Below are 21,662 nucleotides of genomic sequence, written 5' to 3' on the forward strand. Positions count from 1 at the left end.
TGAGCATTTCAAATCATTGAACTAAAGAGAATTTCCAGAGTAAGTGTTTGAAAAGAATTGGAAATAATCACTGTATTTGAAAAAGTTAGTTTTACCCAATCTTTCTTTTTCATTTATTCAGCTAATATTTAACAGTTAAGTGTGTCAGATATTATGTTTGATACAGTAATACATACGACACACTCCCTGTCTTTCAGGAACTTACAGTTTAATGAGAGGGAAATATAAGTACACAGATAATTATAAAGCACAGTCTAAGCATTGCAATAGAAGAATGAAGGGAGAATTGATAAAACACATAATCATTATCTCAAGACATGTTGAGGTCATGAACTGCCTGTGTTACAACACTAGAAACTGAGGAGAAGACTGTGTGCATGGTTTCATAATTTAAAAAAATATTTAAAATATTTATATCAAGTGTCACTATTTTGGTATTTATTAATTTAGGTAGGAGGTGGGTTGATGTTCTCTTTTGCTTAATGAACTTCTTTATACTGAAAATAGAATGATTTCATATGGGATTATTTACTTACTGCTCTGTATCCCCCAGAAGTATTTTTTTTAAAGATTTTATTGATTTATTAGAGAGAGGGCACACAAGTGGGGGTGGGGAGAAGAAGGAGAGAGACGCAGACTCCCCCGCTGAGCGGGAAGCCCCATGTGGGGCGTGATGCGGGGCTCCATTCCAGGACCCTGAGATCATGACCAGAGCCAAAGGCAGATGGTTAACTGACTGAGCCACCCACGTGCCTCTCCCCCAGAAATATTTTTAAATTCACAGCTGAAAATCTGAAAGACTAACAGCTGAAAGTACACTACAATGAATAGCTGATTACTTTATTACCTCGCTTCATCAATTATTAACATCTAGGCACACCTGCTTCATATCTTTTTGCACACACATGCACTTCCCTTTTGCCAAACCATTTGATTGTAGGTGACAGAAATAACATTCCACTCCTAAATTCTTTTTTTCCAGCTTTATTGAGGTATAATTGAGTAATAAAAATTGTATATAATTTTTGATACACATATACATTGTGAAATGATTACCACAGTCAACTAATTAATATATCAATCACCTCATGTAGTTAACATCTTTTTATGTGATGAGAACACCCAAGATCAATTCTCTTAGCAAATTTCAAGTGTATAATATAGTATTATTAACTGTAGTCACCATTCTGTACATTAGATCTGCAGAACTTATTCACCTGCATAACTGAAACTTAGTACCCTTTGACCAGTATCTCCACATTTCCCCCATCCCTGGTAACGAGCATTCTACTCTCTGTTTTTGTGAGTTAAACTTTTTTATATTCCACATATAAGTAAGTAAGATCATGCAGTATCTGGGTCTGGCTTATTTCAGCCTCCAGTTTCATCCACATTATCACAAATGGCAGGGTTTTCTTCTTTTTCAAGGCTAAATAATATTACTTTATATACACACATGCCGCTTTTTTATTTTTTAGAATATTTAATGAATTGGGAAAATACTTATAATTTTAGATACCAAAACAAGTTACACATTTGTATATACTTTTATTCAAGTATAATTACATACAATGTTATATTAGTTTCAGGTGTACAACATAGTGATTCAACAATTCTGTACATTACTCAGTGCTCACCATAAATACAATCACCATCTGTCACTATGTAACATTACTACGATATTATTGACTATATTCACTATACTGTAATTTTTATTTCTCTGACTTATTTTATAACTAAAAGTTTGTACCTCTTAATCCCTTTCACCTATTTCAGTCCTCCACCCCGACTTTCCCTTTGGCAACCACCATGTTTTTTTCTCTTTTTGAGTGTTTCCTGTTTGCTTGTTTGTTTAGGTTTTGTTTTGTTTTGTTTTAGATTCTGCATATAAGTGAAATCATATGGTATGATCCTTTTAATGTATTGTTAAATTCAGTTTGCTAATATTTTGTTGAGGATTTTTACATCTATGTTCATCAGGGATATTGGCTTATAGGTTTAGTTTTGTGTTGTGTGGCTTTGGTTTTGGTATCAGGATAATGCTGGCCTCATAGAATAAATTTGAAGAATAGATATTAATTCTTCTTTAAATGGTACAACTTACCTGTGAAGACCTCCTGGTCTTTTGAGAGGAGTCTTTTGATTACCAATTCAGTTTTGTTACTAGCAATTGGCCTGTTCAAATTTGCTTGTTCTTTCTGATTCAGTTTTGGGAGATTTTATGTTTCTAGGAATTTTTTTTTTTTCTAGGTTGTCCAGTTTGTTGGCATATGTAATCTTCATAGTATTCTCTTATAATTCTTTGTATTTCTGTGCACAACACATTGTCTTTCTTTATCCATTGATGGACACTTAGGTTGTTTCCATAACTTGGTATTGTGAATAATGCTGCGGAGTGCACATATCTCTGAGATACTGATTTTATTTCCTTTGGATATATATCTAGAAGTGGGATTGTTGCATCATATAGTAGTTCTATTTTTAATTTTTTGAGTAATTTCCAAGTTGTTTTCCAAAGTGTCTGTACCAATTTATATTCTTGCCAATAGTATACCAAGGTTCCTTTTTCTCCACATCCTTGCCAGGTCTTACGATTTGTCTTGTTGATAATAGGTATCCTAATAGGTGTGAGGTGTAGTTTTAATTTGCATTTCCCTAATGATTAGTGATGTTGCGCACCTTTTCATATACCTGGTGGCCATTCACATGTCTTCTTTTGAGAAAAGTCTGTTCATGTTTTTTGCCCATTTCTTAATTGGCTTATTTGTTTTTTGCTGTTGAGTTGTATGGGTTCTTTGTATATTTTGGATATTAATCCCCTATCAGAAGTATGGCTTGGAAATATTTTTCTCCATTCTGCAGACTTATCTCTTCAGTCTATTGATTGTTTGCTTTGCTGTGCAGTATTTTTTTAGTTTGATGCAATCCCAGTTGTCTATTTTTGCTTTTGTAGCTTATGCTTTTGGGATCATACCAAAAAAAATCATTGCCACAACCAGTGTCAGAAGGTTTTTTCCCTGTGTTTTCTCCTAGTAATTTTACAGTTTCAGGTATGTTAAGTCTTAAGTCTGTTTTGAGTTGACTTTTGTATTTGGTGTGTGATAGGGTCCAGTTTCATTCTGCATATGATTGTCCAGTTTTCCCATCACTATTTATTGATGAGACTGTTCTTTCCCCATTATGTGTTCTTGGCATCTTTGTTGAAGATCAGTTGGCTGTAAATTTATTTCTAAATTTTGTGTGGATTTTCTAAGCTCTCTATTTTGTTCCACTGGTCTGTATGTTTTTATGCCGGTACCATACTGTTTGGATTACTATAGCTTTATAACATGTTTTAAAATTAGAAAATGTGATACTTTCAGTTTTGTTCTTGCTAAGGATTGCTTTGGCTGTTTGAGGTCTTCTGTGGTTCCACATGAATTTTAGGATTTCTTAAAATTTTTGTGAAATATGTCATTGGAATTTTGATAGATATTGCAGTGAATCTGTAGTCCACTCCTAAATTCCTAAGTCTCCATCTCCTAATAGCAAGTACACTTTGCTTCACAGGCACAACATCATAATCATACCTAAGAAAATCAGTATTAATTCAGAAGTGTACTCCAGCATATATTTCATTATTTATCTCCATGGTCTCTAAAAATGACTTTTATACCTGGTCATTTGTCCTGCCCCAAGATCTAGTCAAAGTTTGTATATTGCATTTGACCATTATGTCCTTTTAGTCTTCTACCGATCTAGGATAGCTCTCTCTTAATGACATTGAAGACTTTGTAGAGTCCAGGCCAATTGTCCTACATATTCCCCATGTTCAGGAGTTTATCCGTTTCTTCATGATTAGATTCAGATAAAATTTCTGGTGAGAAATATCATTGCTGATACTGTGTACCCACCTCTCCCTTATATCAGTAAATGCATAATATACCACAATTGGTGATGTCAAAACAATGTTTTGTTAAGGTGGTGACAGCCAGATTTCTCCATTGTAAAAGCACATTTTTCTCTTCATAAGCCATAAGTAATATGTGGGAATGATTTTTTTAAGGTGTAAATATCCTATTGTCTACTATCCTTCCACCTAGTAATTTTAGCATTCATTGATGGTTTTTGTCCAAATCAGTTTAACATTCGTGGTTACAGTTTTGTGATTTTAAAAATATTCTATCATTTTATGTCACTGGTTAGATAAAACATTCAATCCAGATTCTTAAGGAATCATTGTTTGAATTTATTTATTTATTTATTTATTTATTTATTTATTTATTTATGCCATTGCCAGGAGAAAAACTTTCAAAACAGCAGCTGCATAATTCTAACATTATTAAGAAATTAAGAGCTAAAGACAAAGAAAATGAAAATATTATTGCAAAGCTGAACAAAAAAGTTAAAGACCTAGAAGAAGATTTGCAACATTTAAAACAGGTGAATGTTAACCATTCTCTAGATATATATATTGTTATTACTTCCTATATGAACAATTGGCTGTGGTTTATAAGACATTTAGAATAATTTATCAGGGTATATCATGTGGGAAGAATTTATCAAGCAATTTAATAAATGAGTGTTAAGATTTTTCTTCATTTTGTAACATTTAAGATTCCTGGAATACAATTATTTACCATGGTGTTATTTATTGAAAAATACTTTTGTCTGTTTTTATAATATAGGTCCTTGATGGCAAAGAAGAAGTTGAGAAACAGCATAGAGAAAGCATTAAAAAACTAAATTCTGTGGTGGAACGCCAAGAGAAGGATCTTGGCCGACTTCAGGTAGATATGGATGAACTTGAAGAAAAGAACCGAAGTATTCAGGCTGCTCTGGATGGTGCATACAAGTAAGAAAATGAACAAATATGCAACCCATTTAAAATTATCAGAATGGGATATTGAAAAAATACTTTTTCTGTTATCTAATCACTAACAGTATTTATAAACTTAGCTATATATGAACTTGTAACTGGTCAAAGCAAGTTCACAAGAGTTGTTACCGTAGTCAATGTTTATTATGTGGTGAACTCTCCCTCATTGTGTAACTCTTATGGAAATCTACATGCAAACTTTACTAACTTGGCCACGTAATTAACTATTTTAAATAGAAATTATCAATCTAATTTTTTAAGAGAACTTACTGATCTCCACAAAGCCAATGCTGCAAAGGATAGTGAAGCACAGGAAGCTGCTCTAAGTCGTGAAATGAAAGCTAAAGAAGAGCTTTCTGCAGCACTAGAGAAGGCCCAAGAAGAAGCCCGTCAGCAGCAAGAAACATTAGCAATTCAAGTAAGCAATAGATAATGAGTTACATTAGTCTTTAAAAACTTTATGCTTTTGCAAATTAAAGATTACATTAGTTATTTGAATCAAACTTTATATATTGGTACATGTGTTAAATTTCCTTTCTAATCTTTTGGACACTTTTCCAAGAGTACTTGATTGTGCCAATCTTAATCGTGTTTTTTTTTAACTTTGTTAAAGTGATGCTTACATTGTACTGTATTGCTTATTTTTTGTGACTTTCAGACTTATTTAATAATACTATGAAAGGCAAAGACTGTGTTACTGCACATATGCCGATAAATACTAAACATTGCTTATAATTTTAGGAGAATCCATGTAAGTCCTGAGCTTATTCATAACATCTGTGGGAGTCCATGTAGTTCAGATAGAGGAGGAAAACTGAAATTTGTCAGGCTTTTTCTTATAAAATCATCAGTTGATTGATATTTGGGGTTATTTTCACTTTTGATTATTATGATTAATGCTGCTATACACATTCATTTACAAGTTTTTGTGTGAATGTTTAAGTTCTTCTAGATATGTATATACTCTCAGATCAGTATGGTAACCCTATATGTAATTTTTTGAGGACCTGCCAAACTTTCCCATAGCAATTGCACCATTTTACATTCCCATCAGCAATATATGACGGTCTGCGTCTTGCCAGTATTTTTTTTGTTATGTCTTTTTTTTTTCATTATAGCCCTTTTAGTGGGTGTGAAGTGGTATCTGATTGTGGTGTCCTTGTTTACATTTCCTTAATGACTAATGATGTTGAACATCTTTTTATGTGCTTACTGGCCATATGTATTTTTTTTTTTAAGATTTATTTATTTGAGGCGGTGTGTTGGGAGAGGGGGAGAATCTCCAGCAGACTGCCCATTGAGCAAAGAGCCCAGTGTGGGGCTCGAGCCCAATGTGGGGCTTGACCCCATGACTGAGGTCATGACCTGAGCAGAAATCAAGAGTTGGACACTTAACTGACTGAGCCACCCACGCGCCCCTGGCCGTATATATCTTATTGCAGTTTCCTTGGAGAAATTTATTCGAATACTCAAATCCTTTGTCCATTTTTAAATTGGGCTTTTTAAAAACTGTTCAGTTGTGAGAGTTCTTTATGTATTCTGCACATTAGGTCCTCATCAGATGTAGGATTTGCAAATATTTTTTCCCATTTTTTAGGTTGTCTTTCATTTTCTTGACAATGGCCTTTGATGTACAAGTTTTTTAATTCTGATGAAGTCCAACTTATTTATTTTTTCTTTTGCTGCCTATGCTTTGGGTGTCATGTTTAAGACCCCATTGCTTAATCCAAGGTCTTGCAGGTTTTCATCTCTTTTCCTTCTAAGAATTTTATAGTCTTAACTCTCACATTTAGGTTTTTTGCACATGGATATCCAGCTGTCCCAGTACCATTTGTTGAAAAGACTATTCTTTCCTCATTTACCCCAGTGCAGATTTGATTTAATTTTACACAAATATGTAAAACATTGACATGGTTCCAAAGTGAGAGCTACATAACAATATATTAAGACAACATTTGCTTCCAACTTAGCTCATCCCCATCCCCTTTCTTTGCCTGTGAGTAACCATTTTATTAGTGTTTGGTTTATTTTTTCAGTGTTCCTATTTGTAAATGCAAGAAAATATATAAATCTATACACTTACTTATATACCTCTGCACATATATATACAGATACATTTATACCCATTTTTTTTTTTTTTAAAGATTTTATTTATTTATTTGACAGAGAGAGAGATAGCAAGAGAGGGAACACAAGCAGGGGGAGTAGGAGAGGGAGAAGCAGGCTTCCCGCCAAGCAGGGAGCCTGATGTGGGGCTCGATCCCAGGACCCTGGGATCATGACCTGAGCCGAAGGCAGACGCTTAATGACTGAGCCACCCAGGCGCCCCATTTATACCCATTTTTATTTGTATCTCCTTCATCGTTCTTACTTAACCAACTGAGCCACCCAGGTGCCCATTGTTCTTACTTAAATATAATTTAGTATTATACCATCTTACAGTTCATCTTCTTTAAATATTCTGGTGATCATTCATTCCATAATAGAACTTAGAGCTTTTTACAGAATTTCTTTTTACAGTTTGTAATACTTCACTGTTACTATTTATACCATTGTTATATTGTTATTATACCATTGTTAATTCAGTCATTTCTTACTGATGGATATTTGGGTTGTTTCCAGTATTTTGTCATTATAAAATACACCATGTCCATGTACCCCTTGTGTTTCTGACCAGTGGGTTGGATAAAATCTTAATATTTTAAATTTAAAAATACGCTAGAATAATAATAAAAATTGGGGGAGTGGGAGACAGAGCATATGGGGCTACCGTTTATAAATCATCACCTTTTAGGGGCACCTGGGTGGCTCAGTGGGTTAAGCATCCAACTCTTGGCTTCGCCTTAGGTCATGATCTTGTGGTTGTGGGATCAAGCCCCACATAAGGCTTTGCGCTCTGTGCCGAGTCTCTTTGGGATTTTCTCTCCCTCTCCTTCTGCCCCTCCCCACTTGTGCGCTCTGTCTTTTTCTCTTTCTCTGAAATAAATAAAATCTTTAAAAGAGAAAAATCATCACCTTTTATAAATAATGTCAATTTTGGGTATTAACTTCTTGTCCTCATCTCTGTGTATGTATTTTTAAATAATTGGTATCATATATGTTATAGTTTTCTCATTTAAGATTAAATTATAAATTTTTACATATTCTTTACATCCATCATAATTATTTTTAAAGATTTATTTATTTTATGAGAGAGGGAGAGCATGTACACACAAGTGAGGGAGGGGCGGAGGGAGAGGGAGAGAAGCAGACCCCCTGCTGAGTGCCCAACACGGGGCTGATCTCCCAACCCTGAGATCACAACCCAGAGCTGAAATCAAGAGTCAGACGTTCAACTGACTGAGCCACCCAGGTGCCCCACATTCATCATAATTTTTAATGAGCATATTCGTGTTGTATAAAGATTTGCAAAAATAGATTACTACTGATGGATATTTAGAATATTTGTTTTGTCTTTTTTTGCTAACAGTATTGGGAGTATCTTTGTATGTTTAGATCTGCTTCTACTGAGTAAATTCTCAATACTAGGATGACCAGGTGAAAGAGGGTGAAAAGTTTTATGATTATTTAAACATGTTGCCGTAATGTTTTACAAAAAGACTATAGCATTTACATTTGCAGCTGTGTGTGAGTATAGCAGCTAGCTTTTATACCTATCACATTCTGCCTTACGTTGCAAACATTTATAAATGCATTGTCTCTCCTTCTATATTGTATGGCAGTGGCTGTGCCTGTTTATATGCCTTTTTTTGGGGGGGGGTGCTAACAATGCTTTTCTAAGTATATATTTATCAAGTATACATACAGTTTAGAATTGCTTGATGAATGGGATATGTTATAATATGTAAAAGCTCATTGGATAGTGTAAGTAATATACATAAACAGTAAGTCAGCATAATACAGTATGTAGTTAGGAAGTTGTAAGTAATGTTTTGATGTTGTTTGTGATAGTGTATTGGTTCCCCTCATACAGGTTGGGGACCTTAGGCTGGCACTGCAACGTGCAGAACAAGCAGCTGCCAGAAAAGAGGATTATTTACGCCATGAGATCGGTGAACTCCAACAGGTACTGTCACAGTTTTCCTAAACACAAATCAAAGATATGTTTTCCTAGAAATAAAAAAGTCATTTAGTGGAGATAATGTTCATGGAATTGAGAGGATTACTACCATACTTTATCATTTGCTATATTTTTGTGGCTTATATGAATAAAACCAGAGTGGACACCTTAAAAATGAACCTAAGAAGCCTTAATTTTGTTTAATAGAAAATAATTTTATCATGATAGATTTATTTTGTGTCAGTATTGTTTTTTTCATTCGTTACAGCTAGTTTATTAGTATCAGTCTTTGATTACTGTGGGGCAGATAATCAGTGCCAGTTTTTATACCACTACTCAGTTAATTTTCAGTCAGTGAACATGCATGGGAAAATGGAGAGAAAATGCAACTCAGATTGATCTTTCTGTTTTTGTAAATACTTAGAAATATTTGGATGATGAGGCAACTGCTGGGAGGTTTAAATTATAGTCTTTTTTTACCTTAAGGTAATCAAAAGCTATCTTTATATTAGAAAAGCTTTGTAAAGAAGTAGTTATTTAGATACTGATGCATTCTAACTCTAACTTAAGGATTGAATAATTAGAAAATAATGTAATTAAAAACAAATAATTTTATCTTGGTGAAATAATATTTTCCAGAAATCTTTCATAAAGTTTGTTTGCTAGTATTTTTAGAGTTTTCATTGCCATTAATCGTAGTGACTTAAGAATTTCATGATTCAGAGACTCCAGGAAGCAGAGAATCGAAACCAAGAGTTGAGTCAGAGTGTTTCATCAACAACAAGACCATTGCTTCGACAGATAGAAAATTTGCAAGCAACTCTAGGGTCCCAGACATCATCGTGGGAGAAGTTAGAGAAGAATCTTTCTGATAGACTTGGTAACTGCTTTAGTTCTTAAGCTCAATGCAAAAGCCCTTTCCTCTTATTTATAGAATTAGAATAATGGTATGAAATTGAAATTCACTTGATTTGATAGTTATGCTTTATGTCTAACTTGTAGAGTTTTACCTCTTCTCCTTTTTTACTTTTATTTTCTAATATCCTAATTGACTCAAACCATTTGTTTTCCCTTACAGTGTGTCCGATACTGTCCCATATACTTCCATGTCATCCTTCCATATTTACAGACCACTGCACTCATTTTTTTCCTTGTCTTTTGCTACATTTGACCCCTTTCTAGCTTGTCTGCAATAATATAGGAGATAGGGGCGCCTGGGTGTCTCAGTTGGTTGAGCGACTGCCTTTGGCTCAGGTCATGATCCTGGAGTCCCGGGATCAAGTCCCACATCGGGCTCCCTGCTCGGCGGGGAGTCTGCTTCTCCCTCTGACCCTCCTCCCTCTCATGCTCTCTGTCTCTCATTCTCTCTCTCGCAAATAAATAAAAAATTAAAAAAATAATAATATAGGAGATAGAGGTCAGATATGATTCTAGTGCTTGGTAGAATTCCAGGAGCCAGAGATAGGTCTAAGAAGGATCCTGATCAAACTCTACCAGACAGATTCTGTGGAGTCTTAAGATTCTTCTGTATAGAAATGCTTCAGGTTGTCTTTATGTGCTGTTATTAAGAAAATAATTATTCCAAGATGTTTATGCAAGCACAGATAAGTAGCGCACACACACACACATATATACATATATATATATATATGCTGTATAAGTAGCATATGTATATATATCTATATATATATATACACACACACACACACATATATACACACACACATATATTAGATATCCCAGAAGCTGGCTAATTCATGAAAAATTCATGTGTCCTTTCTATGCCTAAAACTAACTGTAAGTTGAGAGACACCATGATAAAAGCAGTGATAAAAGCAGGCCTGAATGGGTGTCCCTATAAATCATGAGGGGTAGACTAGATTAGTGGTTTTCAAACAGTATTCAGTGGATCCCTTAGATGTCTTAGGACTAGCTGTCATGGTGAGAGGGCAGCTCTATAATTAAGGTGCTTGATATATCCCAGGCTGCTTTAATGAAAGTAGTGCGTCCTTTTTGATCTTGTGTTATTTTTTGAGTTCCATGTGAGATTATGTCTGGAAAAAGATTCATCTGCTTAAAAAATCACTGAACTAGATGAACCTTTATATATTATTTAATTTATAGGTATAAATTTTAGGTCTGTCATTTGTTATTAAGACTCATTTGCTATGAAAATGAGACATCTGAAAATGACAGCTTCTGAAATGAATATTTTTTTAGCAGTAAATGAAAACTAGAAGCTGTTATTCTTGTGGTTTTTAAACTGGACTTTATATCCTCTCAGTGATATGTGGTATTGTGCTCGAATATAAGCAGAGCCATGGGACACACATACCAAATAATACTTTTAATAGGAGTGTAAATACATTATGTAACAATATAAAGTAAAAAAATAGAGATAGTATTAGGTCTACTTTGGTGAGGAAAAAATAAATCTCAGAGTTGTATCCACTAATCTTTTTTTTAACTGAAATTTTTTATTGAGATAATTGTAGATTTACATGCAGTTATAAGAAATAATACAGGTGGTCCCTTGCATGCTTTACCCAATATCCCCAAATGTTAACACTGCAAAATTATAATATATCATGACCCAGGGTATTGACACTGATACAATGTACTAGTTTTTTTCAGATTTCCCCAGTTTTACAGGTACTTAACGTGTGTGTGTGTGTGTCTGTATTAAGTTCTGCACAATTTTATCATTTGTGTAGTAGGTTCATGTACCCACTCAAGATGTTTAACGGTTCCAACACCACAAAGATCCTTTATGTTGTCCTTTTGGAACCTCAATTTGTCACCCTTGTGGCCCTCCTTTTGTGTCCTAAATCTTGGCAACCACTAATCTGTCCTCCATCTAAAATTATGGAATTTCAAATGTTATATAAATAGAATCATATACTGTGTGACAATTTGGGATTCACTTTTTCTCTCGCAGCATAATTCCCTGGAGGTTCATCTAAGTTATTGTGTGTATCAGTGATTTAGTCTTTTCATTAAGCTGAGTGTGTTTCCATGGTATGTGCATACCACATTTTCTTTAACCATCTACCTGATGAATGATATATGGGCTCATTCTAGATTTTTTCCATACAGATAAAACTGCTGTGAACATTCTTGTACAGGTTTTAGTGTAAACATGTTTTCATTTTTCTGGCTAAATGTCTAAGTGTGCAGTTGCTCGGTTGTGTGGGTAGTTGTATGTTGAATTATTTTAGGAAAACGCCAAACTGTTTTTCCGAAGTGGCTATAGGTATGACAGTAATCTAGTTTCTCTACATCCTTGCCAGCATTTTGTGTTGTGTCTATTTTTTCTTTTAGTCAATCAGACAGACATGTAGTGATACCTTACTGTGATTTTCATTTGTATTTCCCTAATGACTAATGTTGCACATCATTTCATGTGCTTATTTTCTGTTTGTATATCCTCTTCAGTGAAATACCTTTTCATGTCTTTTTTTTTTAAAGATTTTATTTATTTATTTGAGAGAGAGAGAGAGCACCAGCAGGGAGGAGGGGCAGAGGGAGGGGAGAAGCAGGCTCACTGCTGAGTTGGGAGGCCAACTCGGGCTTGATCCCTGAGCCGAAGGCAGATGCTTAACTGACTGAGCCACCCGGGTGCCCCACCTTTTCATGTCTTTTGCTCATTTTCTAATTGGATTCTCTTTATTTTCACTGATAAGTTTTAAGATTTCTTTATATATTCTAGACACCAGATAATGTGGTTTGCATTTTTTCCCTCCAGGTCTGTAGCTTGTCTTTTTATCCTGCTCACAAAAGCAAAAGTTTAAAATTTTGAAGAAGTCCAATTTATCAGTTTTTCTTTTTATGGCTTTGCTTTGGTGTCAAACCTAAGTACTCTTTGCCTGTCCCTAGATCCTGAAGATTTCTATGTTTTTTGTTTTTTTTCTAAAAATTTTATAGTTTTGTTTTGCACTTAAGTTTATGATCCTTTTTTATTTAATTTTTTTTTTTTGTATAAATTTTTTTTTTTTTTTTTTTTTTTTTTTTTTGCCTGTGGATATCAATTGCTCCAGCACCATTTGTCGATCCATTATCCTTTTAATATGTGTCTCCACATTCAAATTAAAATATTTTAGGAAGAAAATAATAAAGCAGATATAAGTTAAGATTTGTTCTTTTGTCTATGTAGGCAATCCTGCCTTAGGCAATAAGCAGTTCCAGAGTTCAGTGTGGCTACCTGAATCATTAACCATTTGAAGTCAGAATATACTTGATATCTTGGCCTTTTGGGTATATGTGATTTTTCTTTTTTATCCTACGATCAGGTGAATCCCAGACTTTGTTGGCAGCAGCAGTTGAAAGAGAACGTGCAGCTACAGAAGAACTCCTTGCCAACAAAATTCAAATGTCCTCCATGGAGTCACAGAATTCACTCTTAAGACAGGAAAACAGTAGATTTCAGGCCCAGTTAGAATCAGAGAAAAATAAGCTAAGAAAACTTGAGGATGAAAATAATAGGTGAGCATGTTTTTTGAGTGTTATTCTTGGTAGTTTTGTGACATCTTAAAGCATTTTATTATTTATTTATTTATTTATTTATTTTTTAATTTTTTAAAGATTTTATTTATTTATTTGAGAGAGAATGAGATAGAGAGAGAGAGAGGATGAGAGGGGGGAGGGTCAGAGGGAGAAGCAGACTCCCCGCCGAGCAAGGAGCCCGATGCGGGACTCGATCCTGGGACTCCAGGATCATGACCTGAGCCGAAGGCAGTCGCTTAACCAACTGAGCCACCCAGGCGCCCTTAAAGCATTTTAAAAAGAGATGTTAGTGTTTAAAGTCAGAGTCATTAGTAATAGGATATTATAGCGGGATGGTTTTGGGATTCATTGAACTTTAACATAGGCTCGTGAAATTGTGTGGCATCTTCTATATGTATTTGCATTTTCTAGGGAAAGGATTCATTACTTTAGTCAGGTTTTTTAAAGGAATCTATAACTACAAAATAGTTTGGAGACTACTCATTGGAGTTATTTTTATATTTTTATATTTTGCAAGGGTCTTAGCAGTGTTCCAGTCTTTCTAAATAAATGTCTGGGTTCTTTGGAACTACAAGCAATAAAATTCATCTATCTGAAATTGTATTAAGGCTGTGATTAGTGTGGTTTTACTCCCTGAGTTCTTCCTTAGAAATTTTAGTCTAAAAAAAAATGGTCAAGTAAAAATGATTTATGAAGTAAAATACCTGAACCTCTACAGATATTTTCATAGGACTCCCTAACAAGCTTTTGCAGAATCTGAATCTATTCCAGAATGGTGGTATTCAAATTCTTTTTAGAAAGTCTCTTTTTAAATTAAATCCTAGCTCAGAGCAGCAATGTAATAAAAAGCACAAAAGTAGTAGCTTGGCTTCTGAGTGTAAAACCCCTGTCATCTGGAAAATACATTTGGAAAATCAAGATGGTAGTAGAAATATCTATTAAAGAGTTAATAAAGTAGTGAGTTTTCAATAGTGTGTACTGTCATCTTTGTAGGTACCAGGTTGAATTAGAAAACCTAAAAGATGAATATGTAAGAACGCTTGAAGAGACAAGGAAAGAAAAGGTATTTACCAGTGTTTGCTTGCCTCTTCGGTCTTCCACTAGAGAATGGCTGGGGATGGTAGCCAACTAATGAGATGCCATGGTGAAGTGGGTGATGTGACTACTTTTGGAAGTTGGTCCTTAGTAGGAAAACAAAGAGGAATATATACTTTATGTTCCTGACTTTGGAATGGACTTAGAAGGATAATTTAGTACAGAAATTATCTAACTGTACCTCTCTCCATTAGACACTACTGAATAGTCAGTTAGAAATGGAGAAAATGAAAGTTGAACAGGAAAGGAAGAAAGCCATTTTCACCCAAGAAGCAATAAAAGAAAAGGTATTGAATTTTGGATTTTGTTTTATTTTTGGTGTAACCACTTAGTAGCTGTTGTGATTAATCATCGTTATGTAATTTTAGCTATACCTTATAAATATCATTTCTTATGTCTAGATTCAATAGAGGGACAGATTCTAGTATCGTAATCAGTATCCTGTCAGAGTGGTTCCAAAGTAATTTGAGTTTATCCAAAGAGATCTGTGATTTCTAGGATTTGAATGATAGAATCTGTTGCCCATTTTTAAATGAATTTTGTGGTCTTTCACTGAAACTAATGCACTTCATTTGGCCTGTAGGCACCTTGGGAATAAAACTGGTTTATTCACTTTATTTCTGGTTAAGGAAGGTAATTTTTCTGAAGTGAGTTTCCTGTATTTGAAGGATTGGAGTATACTTGGTAGTTAGCATGTTATATTAAAACTGCCTGTATGTACGTGGAAATTACCTTTTGAATTTATTTGGAATTTTAAAAATATATATTAAAAATAAAATGGATAAGCTGGAAACTTGATGGTATAGAAAACTCATTAGTAATCTTATTCTAAAGAATTAGGTTTAATTGGTGATATGTTGTATAATATGAAGAAGCTAGTTCATATACTTGTTAGAACAAAAACATTCTCATTCCATTAAAAATAAATTATGTTGTAATATAAATGGGTCCTGAGATGATTTGACCAAGTCTGTCTACAATTTTAAATAACTCTTGTGCCTTTAATAAGACTTCAGAAATCCTCTCTCTAACATCTTATGAGGAAATGAGAATGAGTCTTTGTTGTCATTTGTCCTAGAAAAGTTTCTTGCTTTTTTTATTTACCATTTTAGTCTTTAATGTGACCTGAATGTTCTTTTCACTCCTTAAGGAACGGAAGCCATTTTCTGTTTCTAGCACTCCCACCATGTCACGTTCGAGTTCAATAAGTGGCGTTGATATGGCAGGGCTGCAAACATCTTTTCTGTCTCAGGTGATATTTTATTTCTTACATGTGCCTAGTTGTTAAACTCAATGATGATAAAGGAAATATGCAGGTAGCATTTTGGCTCTCAGCAATGACCTTGCCATTCCATAGGCAATTCATCTGTATATTTGTGAAGGAGTGCTAATTGCACTGAGGAAATAGAGATGATTTTCTACCCTCGAGAAAGTCACGGACATTTTGAGGCAAGAATTAGCAGAACCGTTTTGTTTGAACCTTATCATGGAACTCAGTTTATAATAACTGAATAACTGTATATGGTTTGTTTAATATAGGATGAGCCTCATGATCACTCATTTGGACCAATGTCTGTATCGGCAAATGGAAACAATCTTTATGATGCTGTGAGAATGGGAGCAGGATCCAGCATTATTGAAAATCTACAGTCTCAGCTAAAGCTAAGGGAAGGAGAGATTACTCATTTACAGGTATTGGAAAAATTAAATGTGCTACAGAAGTAAATGAAATTTGGGGGCCCAATAAGTAGCACCCTATATCTCCACCTCACTTCTGAGCAAATTGAGAAATAAAGTAAAATAGTGGCATGTGAAGTTTAAAATATATCACATATATTAATGATAAAGACTAGTTGGAGAAAATAGCCAAAGAAGAGAGCCAAATGAGCCTGCTAAGTGACTGCCAGAATTAGGGTGACTTATCTACCCCATCACAGCAAATGCGGTGCCAGAGTGGGCCTTCCTATGTGTTGTAGCCTGCCAGCTAAGACTTTTAAGCATCTAAGAGCAGAGAACTCCTGGCAGGCACCTTTTCCCAAACATTAAAAAAAGGGAAGTTGCTGATCTGAACAGTCATTTTATTCTTCTCAGATTTACCACTTAGATAAGTCACTCCCCCTTGTGAGGAAGGAGTGAAAGAGATTAGAGAGATTAGAACTAGAACATCCTGCATGTGAGAGGAAGCATCATGAATAGGGAGGCAGCACTTTCCCATCTTACCTTGCCTTTTAAAAACTTAATGTGGTAAGATGTTAAAACATTTTACCTATTTTCATTGTTGCACTTGATACACTCAGAGGTAAATCTTTCCTTTTAATCTTACTATATAATTTTAGTTAGTTGAAATATTACTCTATTAAAGAACAAGCGTTTGAATTGGAAAATAAGATCAGAATAATCTTTGTATGTGTTATGTTCATGTAGCCCAGTGTGCTGTACTTGAGGGCCCAGATTAACTTCTTGGGTAGTGATGATAGATTCTGTCGATATGACCTGCACAGCTGGGGCTGCATTAAACTATATTTTTATTTCTCTGAATTTCTGTAGTAATTTAGAATGACTGAAATACATGCTGTTTCTCTAGAGAAAAATATAGGGCTGCATATTTCAAACAGATGATTGGATTTTCTTTAGTTCTTTTTCTTTCATAGTAAGCCCTGTAAGCAGTAACCTCTGAGGAGAGCAGAAACTCTTGTTTTTGCCACTGTTTCCTTAAGAAAGAGTTAGCTCATGGCTGTATGTTGACATACTATTTCTCCAAAAATAATATTGAATATATTTATATTAGTAGAAGTATTAAACAAGATATACTTTGATTTAAATTACTTTCTGGTAATGTTTCTCAGCTAGAAATTGGCAACCTAGAAAAAACACGCGCAATAATGGCTGAAGAGCTAGTTAAATTAACAAATCAAAATGATGAACTCGAAGAGAAAGTAAAGGAGATACCCAAACTTCGAACTCAGCTAAGAGTAAGTATTCTTCCTTTAAGGATGAGTCCAAGGGGGCACCTGGGTGGCTTAGTTGGTTAGGCGGCTGACTCTTAATTTCAGCTCAGGTCATGATCTCAGGGTCATGGGATCGAGCCCCTTGTCGGGCTCCATGTCAGGCTTCACACTCAGCAGGAAGTCTGTTTCAGGATTCTCTCCCTTTGGCTCTCCCCCTGTTGCTCGCACACATGCGCTCTCTCTCTTTCTCTCTAAAATGAATAAATCCTTAAAAAAAGAGGAGGATGAGTCCAAGGTATTTTTATCCAGTTACATTAAATTCCATATTGTTAGTTTACATAAAATGTATAAGTTTTATGATTTCTTTGAAAACAGTATTAATATTTCAATAAAGAAGTTTCAAGAATCTTCTTCTTGTCACATTACACAAAGTATTTTTCATAACATGTCATTCCCCAAATAGGAAAATAACTGGATTTTATTTGACGAAGGCTCATTTATAATACTGTTCTTTTACATGATCTTGTTAGTATTTTGTTCATTGATGTTATATGTATCATCACAATTTGCGTATTTGGTATTAGGAGTCATTGTTAAGCCGTATATGAGAATATATTTTCTTTCAACTTTTTTTATGGGGTAAATGCCAGGTAATACTTAAACCACAATGAGCCAGAGAGAGTAAAATTTGATCACATGTGTTTAAATTAATGGGAAAAGAGACAGATTAAGCTTTATATAGGGAGAATTGTAGATTAGTGGAGAGATAACAATAAAATTGATAACCATCTGGCTTGGGTTTTTTGTTGTTGTTTTTTTTAATTCCTTTACTTGGCTATTTATTCCAGCAGATTGGAATATCATTTTAATTTTTATAAAAGACTCCTAGGTACTTACTGTTGACTCATTTATAATATAAATATAATATTAAAGATGTTTTGTGGAGTTATTTTAAAAATTATGAACACATGTTTTGTAGGATTTGGATCAAAGATACAACACTATTCTGCAGATGTATGGAGAAAAAGCAGAAGAGGCAGAAGAACTTCGATTAGATCTTGAAGATGTAAAAAATATGTATAAGACTCAAATAGATGAACTTTTAAGACAAAGGCTCAGTTAACTTCTGAAAATTACATTCCTATCAAACTGAATGTAAACATTTAATATCTAAATGTAGACTTCCAATAAATTCTTTTATAGAAATAGAAAGTGGAATTTACTGTAGAGTTCAAAAACTAAAAAAAAAATTGTTTTATAGTATATAGTAATACTTGCAGTTAAATTATTTTGTGCAATATTTGAACTTTATTTTTGAAACTATTCTTTAAAGATTTATTTTTTAAAGCATCAGTGGTTTTTTTGTTTTTGTTTTGTTTTTTTTTGTCTTGAATATCAGCACAGAGATTACTTTTCCTCATATCAATATGGTTAGGGAAGGAGAGTAGTGTTCATATGTTGTATTGTAAATATATAATTAATTGTATCTGTAATTTATATGTGTTTGTATATATTAAGGACATTTAAAGAGTGATATTAACATATTGAAACTTTGAAATCTTTCACATTTCAACATATCTAATTGCTACTTCATGAACATGGACATTAAGTGTTCTAGTAAAAAAAATTATTAAACCTGTAGTTACTAAATTTTGAACTAATTTTTTTCTTTTAAAGTAGAAGTCACACTGACAACTGTCTGAAGTTTAAAGGGTGAATGATTTAAACTTTAAAATTTTTGTGGTCTGAGAATTTCTGTCACCCGGACTCTACAATAAAGTCTGTACAAACTTTGGTACCTCTCTAGTGAAAGCTGTAGCTATTCAGTTAGTTATATAGGCATGATTGGATAGTGGAAAATTTTACTTAAAATGATTTTGTGATGAGATCAGTGACATTTGAGTGATTTTGAAGAGGTATTGTTTTACTGTCCTATAAAATGAATCGAAAGTGATTAAAATAATACCATCATTTTCACTTAAAAACTAATTGTTCACATTTTGTAAAGCCTTATTTTTTGGCACATTAAAAATCAGTGTTTGATATTACAGAATATTCATAACAATGTAGAGAAATTATCGGAGTTAATTTAAATTTGGCATTCTGTAATTCTGTATAATTTATCATTTTATTTTTTCTCAGAACTTTACACAAAAAATAATGTGGAATAGCTTTAAAAAAATAGCTGTGCTTTCTTCCAAGTGTTATTTTGTTTAAAAGTTAACCAGGCCTTGTTTTAGATTTGTGAAATATTTTGATACATTTTATTACTAGAAGTCATTTAGCAGACTTTACTTGCAAATAAAAACTCTCATTTAATTTTTAGTTGAATTTTAAACACTAGAACTTTGGAGTATAACTACAAGCAAGCCATGTTGAAGAATTTGGAATGCTTTTCAGGGCAATTCAAGTGACCTCATTTTTGTTCTTTTTTATTCCTGACAGTATTTCTGTCATTGGATCTCTGATTTGTAGCACTAATAAATACTCTTTCAGTGTGAACCAAATTCATAAAATTAATTTTCTATATTTTAGTGGTAAAAAGCAGTGTAATAGCTTTTTGTCAGCTTGGACTTTTTGGGGGGGATTTTTTTTTTTTTTTAATATTCAGGGGCTGACAAGGAATGACAAGACTGATAGCAATAAGAAATGTATAAAATTAGAAAATATAGGAAACTTAAGTTGCAAAATTGTCATTGAAACTAGAAGTTCAGGAATTATGAAATTATTCTTTTAAAATATCCATTAGCGAGAAAATAAAACCTTCAGTTTGGAGAAAAGATTCCTATACCTTTCAATTTCATAATATTAAACATTCTCTTTTCTTAATTCTTATTAACATTAATAAAATCAGTTCAACTTAAAATTTTAAAGTGTCTTTAATTTATTTAACTTAAAAATGATAAGCAATTATTTAGGGCTCTGGCTGTATATTATTACCATATGTTCTTTATGCAAAAATTAATAATGGATATTCACATACATTTTATTATACACTTGGATCTCTCAATACATTTATAAGTTGAGAAGGTGTAGTGAATAAGTTTCTTGAAAAACACTTAAGTGGCAGAATACCTATTGAAATTTTGGTTGCTATATTTTACTGTTGGTCATTAAAACTTCTCTATCCATATTTTATAAAATAATGTTAATATTTTAATGGTTAAGAGAATAGTTTGCAATCAGATGTTTCTCTTGAAAAGAAAATAGATACTAAAAATCATAACAGTTTCAGAAATATGTAAAAGAGGTATGAACCTTGTTGATACATAGACAACTGAGCACAGACTGTAGGTGTTTTTCCAACTCTTGGGAAGCCAGATTGAGACTGCCAATTTCTTTCTTTTTCATTGACTCTGTTGAGAAGTTTCAGTTGTGTACTGTTTAACAAATGGGAATGTATTGAATGTATCTATATTGTGATTTAAGACATTCTAAATATGGATAATTTCTGACCTAGGGAAACATGAGTTTCTGTAGTTAAGCAAGTAAAAATTTTTTTCTCATGATTCCTCAATTGGCATTTGATAAATAAATTGAAAATTTTATTCAGATGCTTATTAAAAGTATATGATTTGTAGTATTTAGAAAAAAGCCACAAGAGAAAAGAGAAAATGACTGTACTTTATCTTGTTTTACTACTATTTGTCTGGTATGTGTACATTTTCTCCTAGTGTATCATAATTTTTTATTTCCCTTTAAAATTCTAATTTTCCCTATTCCATTCAGTTTTACACTATAATTTTAATTTCATATTTTGTAAAGGGCTAAAGTATGATTTCAACTACAGATTGATAAAATATTTTAATTCTAAATGAAAGGTAATATAAATAAGCATGGATCTGATTTGAATAAAGATTTTAAAATAGTATTAATGTATTTCACTGTTACCATAATTTAGACTGGCCAGTACCAATGAATGAAGGTAGTATCGTTTTATGAAGATAATAGGACTTGTATAACTTTGGAATTCATATTTTAAAATGAGGATAAGCCCAAATTTTCTGAGTTATATTATGAAGAGTGTTATTAGTATTAGACATAGTTTTTCCAATGAAGATATGTTTTTGGAAAACAATTCTGAGAATTTACTTATTGCAACTAAATTACTGTAAGGATGATTTGTGTCTTAAAAATCTTAAACACTGTCAGGATACTCTTCTAAAAGTCTTAAAACAGTTCTGTATTCAAATAATAA

At 33.3% G+C, this 21,662-nt stretch overlaps 1 protein-coding gene across 2 annotated transcripts in view; it reads left to right on the forward strand.

Annotated features, from left to right (window-relative positions):
• The window catches only part of TMF1 (TATA element modulatory factor 1), a 31,015-nt gene extending 11,400 nt beyond the window's left edge, over window positions 1-19,615 (forward strand). For both annotated transcript variants that reach the window (XM_044916661.1, XM_021694908.2), the window contains exons 6-17: window positions 4,280-4,422; window positions 4,668-4,834; window positions 5,120-5,276; window positions 8,832-8,924; window positions 9,642-9,798; window positions 13,208-13,400; window positions 14,415-14,484; window positions 14,711-14,803; window positions 15,667-15,768; window positions 16,056-16,208; window positions 17,363-17,488; window positions 18,444-19,615. In XM_044916661.1, coding sequence (XP_044772596.1) covers window positions 4,280-4,422; window positions 4,668-4,834; window positions 5,120-5,276; window positions 8,832-8,924; window positions 9,642-9,798; window positions 13,208-13,400; window positions 14,415-14,484; window positions 14,711-14,803; window positions 15,667-15,768; window positions 16,056-16,208; window positions 17,363-17,488; window positions 18,444-18,587 — 1,598 coding nt within the window. In that variant the 3' untranslated portion in view covers window positions 18,588-19,615. The remainder of the gene's footprint in view (window positions 1-4,279; window positions 4,423-4,667; window positions 4,835-5,119; window positions 5,277-8,831; window positions 8,925-9,641; window positions 9,799-13,207; window positions 13,401-14,414; window positions 14,485-14,710; window positions 14,804-15,666; window positions 15,769-16,055; window positions 16,209-17,362; window positions 17,489-18,443) is intronic.
• The last annotated feature ends 2,047 nt before the right edge of the window (window positions 19,616-21,662 follow it).

Source organism: Neomonachus schauinslandi, chromosome 1 (genome assembly GCF_002201575.2).
Source record: "Neomonachus schauinslandi chromosome 1, ASM220157v2, whole genome shotgun sequence".
Taxonomy (NCBI): domain Eukaryota; kingdom Metazoa; phylum Chordata; class Mammalia; order Carnivora; family Phocidae; genus Neomonachus; species Neomonachus schauinslandi.